At 45.1% G+C, this 8,378-nt stretch overlaps 1 protein-coding gene across 1 annotated transcript; it reads right to left on the bottom strand.

The window, feature by feature from the left end:
- Positions 1–2,851: 2,851 nt before the first annotated feature.
- LOC103355628 (uncharacterized) lies at positions 2,852–8,229 on the bottom strand. Its single transcript, XM_008279491.1, has 3 exons — positions 7,957–8,229; positions 3,641–5,959; positions 2,852–2,857 (listed from the first exon to the last, which is right to left on the bottom strand). The coding sequence occupies exons 2-3, from the start codon at positions 5,867–5,869 to the stop codon at positions 2,852–2,854; spliced, it is 2,235 nt and encodes a 744-aa protein (XP_008277713.1). The 5' UTR covers positions 5,870–5,959; positions 7,957–8,229.
- Positions 8,230–8,378: the final 149 nt, after the last annotated feature.

Here is an 8,378-nt window from a genome sequence, read left to right as displayed (position 1 = left end):
ATAATGTGTGTGTTTTGTTATTTCTGAGTTCCAAGGACAATGAGCCTGCAACATCATATCCGTCAGGTTGTTCCTTTTGCGTTCATCCTGCCTTTCTTCATGATTTTCAAAATCCTAACTTACATTTTTGAACCCAGAATTTTTTGAGTCAATATCAGAGGGGACTGCACGTGCTCTGATTCTGAGTCTTTTGATTTTTAGCTGGCATACAGTTGAACTCCAAGCTGTTAACATAAAACACTATCCTTCGTCCTCAGGCATTCTGAGAGGGGGAAGGTTATGGAGCTCAAGAGCATGAAAGACCATTCAAGAGTATGTCAAGGCTGTTCTGCAGGCGTAAAGTGTCTGCCTGGGTTGGCCTTGGAAGGTACTGTGCTGTTTTGTCACTTAACCTGAGGCCTCGCAGAATTCACTAAATACTTTATCTGCTCTGTAGTTTAAGGGTAATACACTCCGGTCACTGCTGATACAAGTCACTATGTTCTGTAATCCAAAGATTTGTTTTCCACTTTAACAAAAAAAAAAAACCCACTAACTGTACTTCACAACCACTTTTCTCAAGTACAAGAGAAAGTGCTGGTGTGGGGAAGTGTCTGATGTTGTAGGAACTGATAACACTCTTCTGCACTAAATTACAAGCTGCTTCCTCACTTTCTCCCGTGAGTCCCCATCTGCATCAGATTTATGACCAGATGCAATAGATTATGTGTTTTTTTTTTTTTAATACAAAATTGCAACAGTGTTAGTATTAAGTGGACCAGACTGAGGGTATAGGAGGTACACAAAAACTGGAGAAAGTTAGTTCATATTCAACAAGGATTTATTTTTAATGCTTTGGTTTTATGTGTTCAGGACAGAACGGGCGAATTTGTACAAAACAACCAAAGCTCCGCATTCTGTTTCTTTGTTTTATGGGTATTTCAAGTACAAAGCACAGCTTTACCTTGATTAATTTGGAAATGAAATATTAACGTGAACAGAAGGAAAGCTGGGATACTCTGTGACTAATCCACTGGGCCGGAAAGTAGATAAGAAAAGTCCAAGTAGTCACAGCAGAGACTCAAAATGAAAGCAGTTGCATAAAGTGAACATTTCCTGTAAAGCCTTGTCATCAAAGTCAACACAGGACACAGTTTAACACTACAAGGGGAGCAGTGCGTGGTCAGCAGGATGCCACGCCACGGAGGTAAGCAATACTTCAACGTCTACCTCAAAGTCAGCTTCGATACATGGGTGTGGATGGCTCAGGCAGCTCAGACCTGTAGCCCCTTTACTTATGGGGCCGGCCTCTAACCACCAGGTCATCCTGTCATCCCACGGGGGATACAGACCTCAGGACTTAATGGATGGTACAATCGGAAGGGTCCGGGAAGACCATCGCAAGAGGAGGAACAGGATTGAAATGACAGGTGCACAGGTCCATGCCACTTGGGGCTGCTCGCTTTCCTTTTATGCACCACATCATAGACCTTTCCTCTGTGCGTCTGAGCTCAAGGCAACGTGTGGGTGTGATAGTGTGCTTTCCCTGTGTATATGTGCTGCACTTGTGTTTTTCTTGAGGATGGCGCATCCGGTAAAGTTTCCGTTAGAAGTCACGCAGCGGATTATAAATAGATAAGTCAGCTGGATCCTTTAAGGTTAATAAATAATAAGCGTTAGTTCACAGGAATAAACGAAGCCCATGCGGTCGACAGAGTAAAGAACGGGTCATTTCGGAAGGCGATGGATTTTCTGGACCCAACAGAAATAATAAAAACGGCTAAAAGAGCTGCATGTGTGAAACTGCAAACTTGATTCTTCTCACTTGCTTATTGTGGTGCACATTTATGGCTGAGTCACGTTACGCACATCTGCACTAAACATAAACCAGCTTTAATCTCTGGTGAATGGCAACATAATTCTCTCGTCTGATCAGGTTCTAACCACCGTTTAAATAGAACACTGACAAATGTACCATAAATGTGCCTCAATTAACATGAGATGACAGTAAGAGAAAGCAACATTTAATTACATGCTGTGCTCGTTCTCCTTCCAGAGGAGTTATTGCCTTTTATGTGCAATAAAGAAAAGGAGAAATAAATAAACAAATGAAACTTGAGCTGTAAACAGATGCAGCATTTCATTCTGTGGTTTTACCAACCAAAAAAACAAAACAAAGTAAGCTCTCCAGAGCACAATCTCATCGTAAATGTGAACATGTCTTGCTCTCAATCAAATATCTAACAGTGTCTGTATGTTAAACATCAGCCAGTCCTCACAATAAATGACACAGATGCTAAACACATGACGTGTTCTGAATCTAAACGAGGAATAATGCGTAAGCTTGTGTTTAAGCTAGCTTCCAGTAGAGCTGACCTCTCCTCACTTATTCTCCAACAAAACCATTAAGGATAAGACATCATTTTTGCCCTTTTCCCTCCCGATAGTGCCTCTTTTGAAAATCATTATCAGACTGCTAGAGAATGTTGTAGAAATTCCACGAGTGACAAAGGTCAAAACGGAGATCACGGACATGAAGTGAACCGTGGACATTATGGAAACCATTAAGAGCAGCACATTGTGGGTTTAAATGTAAACCAGAAGAAGATTCTGCGCCAAATTTAATGCACACAGTTGGAGACTGTCGTCACTCCTACAATGACTGACGTCTTTTAATACACAGACGAATTCCTAATTAAATGTAATCCATTCATGCTGAAGGGTGATTAACGCTGAAATGTTTGTGCATATAGTTGTTTAGCAGCGGTGCATTTTTGCTGAGTATGACATTCTTCATATTTCAGTCTTCAGCTTGTTGGGAATGTGCCTGTAGTTTCCCTTTACAGATGCAACTTCTCAAAAGATTAAATGGTTATTCCTGTACAAGACAGAAAAGGTACATAGATGAGTTTTTTTTCAACACTGACTTTTATAAAAGACATTATTCTTGTCAAATCAGATTAAAGTCATTGTGGAAATTAGGGAATCATAAATAGAGATTACGTCAAAGATTCAACCATACATGCAGTCGTCCTCAGATGTATTCATACCCTCCCATTGAAGAAGGAAAAAAAAACAGCTGTCACTGAAATAAGTGGGAATTGACTAAAGTAATAATAATAAAATTTTAATGAAAATCATCACATTGCTTTTGAATTGCGGTTCAACAGAAATATTAAAAAAAAAAAACAAGCAAACAAGCATGATGGGACCCATGAACTAATGATATTAATATAATATTTTGTTAAACAACCCTTTAAGCCAATCACTGCAATCAAGTGTTTTCTGTAACTCTCCATCAGACTTCTGCACCTGTTGACAGATATCTGGTCTACTGCTTATCAGCAAAGGGCTCTAATTTGTCTGGGACAGCTTTGTTTTTTTTTTTCTAATTATTCTTTCCAGCCACAATTCAAAAGCAATGCCTTATTTCACTAAATTATAATTTAGCAAATTTTTATTTATTATTACTTTTTCCAGTTTCTAGTTATTTGAGTGACTATTGTGAATGTTTGCCTGTTCTTTAAAGGAAGGGTTTGAATACATTTCAGGATGACTGTGTATCAAAATACAAAACATCTGCATGTATGTACTTAAATTATCATACATAATAAATGATAATTTAAACAAGACAGGATGACTTTAAATTATTATCACATACTAATAGCNTCAGGTACCTTTTGAAGAAGTGGACATTTGACATGTAATTCGTCACGTTGGACAACGGCGAAATCGCTAGCTGGTGCTTCATCTCCAGGAACTGTTGCAGGCCATCACCCCAGCGCCGGTTTTTCTCCAGCACTCCACTAGCCTGAAAGTCCACAGGAATTATGGCATCATACTTGTGACTATCTGCATCACTGGAGCCTACTCTGTCAGCTTCAGGGGCTTTGTCAATCATGTACTCTCTTCCTCGTGTCATCTGGATGGCTTTTAAGGCGTTCTCAGCAAAAACTGGCAACTGATTCTCGATGTATTTCTCCAAGAAAGACGGGATCACAATGAATCCTTTAGATTCCTCCAAGGAGTCCAGGTTACAGTCATGGGAGTATTTAATTCTGGACTTTAGTTTGTCGACCGTCACCTCGATTAGTGAGTCCTCGGACATGATTTCGCAGGCTCGGCCTCTCTCCAGCAGAAGCATGCAGATGTTCGTGTCTTCATGAGACTCTTCCCTGTATAGTCTGGCCAGGTTGTTCTCCAGTATGTAATAATCTACAACCACACTGTTTACTGTTATCATCCCGAGTTCGCTCAGCAGCTGGTACTGTTCTTCAGGCCCGACGTTGGCCATGATTTTCTCAATGGCTTCCCGCTTGGCATCTTCAGAGCCGTCACTGTCTGTCCGACTCTCTGCGTCGTTTAATGCATCCAGGTCCTGCTGAGAGTACAGCCCCTTCTGGACTCCCATCACCAGGATGTCGTTGGCTGAGAAGTCCTCAGACCCTGAGCCGATCACAGCCTGCAGCGCGACCTTGTGAAAGTGCTGGATCCTGGTTCCCCACCAGATCTCCCCCGTCTCAAGCAGTGCTATTGGTCGGCAGGCGGACATCAGGGCCCAGATACTGGCTAGGACCTGCTCAATGTGTCTCAAGCCGTTGGCTTGGTGAGACAGAAATGTCACTTGGACTCCACTGTCCAACGTCATGTAGTCCACCTCGTCCACAATCACACAGTCAAACTTCCTTGAGCCTCGAGTAGTTTTCTTCTCAAACTCCTGCCTTAGTGTATCTGCTGCGAATGTACCGACAGTTCCATAAACCACCTGCTTGCTGTATGCATCCTTAATCATCTTCTCCTGATGCTCAGCAGAGCAGTTATACATATTTGGTGGAGGCACGATGGATGACGTCACACCAAACATATCAAATAATTTACTCCACTCGTCTTGATCACGGATCGCAAGCAGAGGGGAGCTTGTCACGATGTCCACCTTTGCACCTCTGGCGGCCTGGATGGTGGCGAACATGGCTAAGATGCACGTCTTGCCCTCCCCAGTGCCGATTTCTAAGAGACAGCCTCGTTTGTCTTCCAACTGTGGCAGCAGCAGCAGCAGTAACGCTGCCAGCTGAGAGAGTCTCGGGAAGTAGCCTTCAACTCTTCCATCATAAGTAGTTAATGTGGTGCACGTTTTCACTGCGATGGACATTACAACCAGCACTCTCTTCAGAACATCGATGTCAGGCGCAGACAAATCAAGCGACATGATCCTGCGTTTACCTTCACAAATCATCTGCGAATTAATGTCCACACTCTGGTGTATTGGCAGTTCCTTTTCTATATACCTCAGCACATCTCCCAGCAGCCACAGGAGATCCTCTGGGTAGTTTTTGTCCTGCATTTCACTCAGGACAGCATCCACATCTTTGTCCATCTCATCGGAAATGCAGTCCTGGATGTAGTCCAGCGGGCGTCTCTCGTTCAAAGCTGTGAGGGCGACAATGCAGTTCAGGCTGTAGGTGCAAACTCTGTGAAGGACCTCCGTCACTGTCTCCTGATTGTGGCTCAGGGCCCTCCCGATGAAAAGCTTGATTTCCTTTGGTGTCCAGATCTTGTTGAACAGGATGTGACTGAGGATCTCCTTTGCTGTCGCGGCCAGCTGTGGAGTCAGGTTCAGAACATTTACCAGAACTTGTTGGGCCAGTGTCGGATTCTCAACATGTAGCTGCTCTTGCAAACTGAGGAGGAATTCAAGCTTCTTGTCTTGAGCGTCCTCGAAGCCGCAACTGCCTTCCACAGTTACCTTAACCACTGCCTCCAGGACGCTGAGCCTCTCCGTCAGAGACAAGTCTACATATCTGGTTGCCTGGTCCAAAGCGAGCAGTGACCAAATGGGAATCTGGTGCTCTTGGAAATATTTCTGTGTGAGCTCATTTTGGAGAGTCTTCATCCTCTCTTCTAGGTCACTTTCTTCGGTTTCAACCTCCGTGATTTGGTACTTATCCAACAGCTCCTCAAATTTCTCAGCAACATCAGCAAACTGAACAAAAATAAGCATAAACAAGAGCATAACATTAGTACCAATTCCAAACACAAACTTTGTATGTATAATGTCACATAGGGCTGCATAATTTAACCAACATTGATCTACATCACAGCTTTGGCTTTCTGAAATTTCATGAACAGAATTCATTACAATATTGATGTTTAACATGTTTGAATCTGTGCTGCATATGAATCCTGTGTTTTGGCTGCAGTCTGCTGTGCCTGCAGTCCAGAGTATCAGAGTTAATATATAACAGGGAGCAGCTGAAGAGCGCTGCCTCGAACAGATCATCTGTTGTTTGGAATTCGCCCCTGGTAGGGTCTCCCAAGGCAAAATGGTCCTGGGGGAGGGACCAGACATAGAGCGATTCATAAAAGCCATGGTGGCATAGACCAGTTGGGGGAACGTCACGTCACTGGTCGGGCAGGAACCTGAGCTGGTACAGAAAGTGAAAGTGAAACCAACTAGATATAGTTCCACATGAAGAAGGGTTGGACTCTCACCCTTTCCGGAGTTGCCCAGGATGAGAGGCACCGGGTGGGTGTGGGAATACTGACAACCCCTCCCCCCAGCTGAGTGCTGCTTTGTTGGAGTTCTTGCTGGTGAACCAGAGGGTCGCCTCTCTGTGATGGCATGTTGTAGAGGGAAAACTCGGACTGATGTGCTTATGTATCGAACAGCAATTCAGGGGTCTCGGCCATCCTGGAGTCTGTGGGTGGTTCCTGGAAGGGATGCTGCCCAGGGACACAGTTCTTCTGGCAGATTTCAACAGTCAGTTGGGCGAAAATGGAGAAATCTGGAGGGGGACAATTGGGAGAAATGGCCTGATCTGAACCTGAGTGGTGGCCTGTTATTGGACTACTGTGCTAGTCACAAACTGGCCAGAACAAATACCATGTTCGAGCATAAGGTGGCTCAAAAGTGTACCTGGTACCAAAGCACCTTACGGCAAAGGTGGATGATTGACTGTAGCTGTGTCATCAGACCTGCCACTGTATGTCTTGGACACTCAGGTGAGACTCAGCACAGTTGTCAAATGATCACCACCTGGTGGTGAGTTGGATCAGGTTGAAGGCTGCTGGAAAGACCTGGGAAACAAAAACGCGTCATAAGGGTGAACTGGGAACATCTGGTGGAGGCCCCTGTGTGAGGGGTTTTCAACTCCCACCTCCGAAAGAGTTTCTCCTGCATCCTGAGTGGGCCATGTTCAAAGCTTCCATTGCAGAAGCAGCTGTTAGGAGCAACCTGAAAGCACGTTGGTGGAAATCGGCAGTGAAGGAGGCCGTCAGGCTGAAGAAAGAGGCCTTCTGGGCCTGGTTGGCTCGGAGGTCTCCTGAAGCAGTAGACCGGTACCGGGGGCCAAAAGGGCTGTGGCTGTTGTGCGAGCTAAAACTCAGGTGTGTGTGAATTTCACTTGCTTTTCAAGATATTTAAAAAATATCAACAGGAACTGAGGCTACACGGTGAGGTGAGTTTTCCAGTGCGGGCGACTGAGTCGACTCTCATTGCATTCATGTGCCACCTGACATGGACGCTCTGCATTAAGAACCGTAAGGACCATGTGAACAAATAAATGTTCAATTCATATGACTTCTTTTCAAAAAGTGGCTGCTAAAAACAAACTAGCTCAGAAAAATAAAAGCAGAAGTCCGGTCCTAGTCCAGCTTTAAGACGTTCTCAAGAACATCTTAAAGAAAGAAAAAGAGAAACCATGGTGTCAAGGTTGTCTTGAAGAACCAAAAAGAGAAGTCCACATTTACCAAAACGACTTGAATAACCAAAAGGAGAAGTTCACTCTGAGTCCAGTCCAGTCTTAAGATGAAGTCCAGTTGCCTTCCACTGAAGCTCTTAGGATACAATGACCTAGATGACTGAGACTCTTTTATTTTTGGTTCTTGAAGACATTTTGAACATCTACTGGAACTCTTGTAACAGATGCCAACTACCTTCTCCCCTCCCCGTGTGTCATCAGTAATAAATAGAGAGCGTACCTCGTCTCTGTCGATCTGAGCGGTGTGGTCGTCCACCGGCTGGTGCAGGAGGATCGTCTGCTGCTGGTGGAACGTCCGAGTTTGGAGGTTCTGCTCCTCCTGCAGGTCCTGGTAAGCCTGTGTCAGCTTATGGCGGGAGGCCTGGTTCTCCTCGTCGATCTGCTGCTGGATCCTCCTCTCTCGTTCCAGCTGGGCCTGCCGCCTCCTCTCCTCCTCCTCTCTCCGCCTCCTCTCCTGCTCATTTCTCCACCTCCTCTCCTCCTCCTCCCTCCGCCTCCTCTCCTGCTCATTTCTCCACCTCCTCTCCGCCTCCTCTCTCTGCCTCCTCTCCTGCTCCAGCTGGGCCTGCCGCCTCCTCTCCGCCTCCTCTCTCTGCCTCCTCTCCTGCTCCAGCTGGGCCTGCCGCCTCCTCTCCGCCTCCT

The sequence above is a fragment of the Stegastes partitus genome, unplaced genomic scaffold (genome assembly GCF_000690725.1).
Source record: "Stegastes partitus isolate 25-593 unplaced genomic scaffold, Stegastes_partitus-1.0.2 Scaffold160, whole genome shotgun sequence".
NCBI classification, from domain to species: Eukaryota; Metazoa; Chordata; class Actinopteri; family Pomacentridae; genus Stegastes; species Stegastes partitus.
The sequence above is the reverse complement of the archived record's forward strand: the minus strand, read 5'-3'. Positions and strand labels throughout refer to the sequence as shown.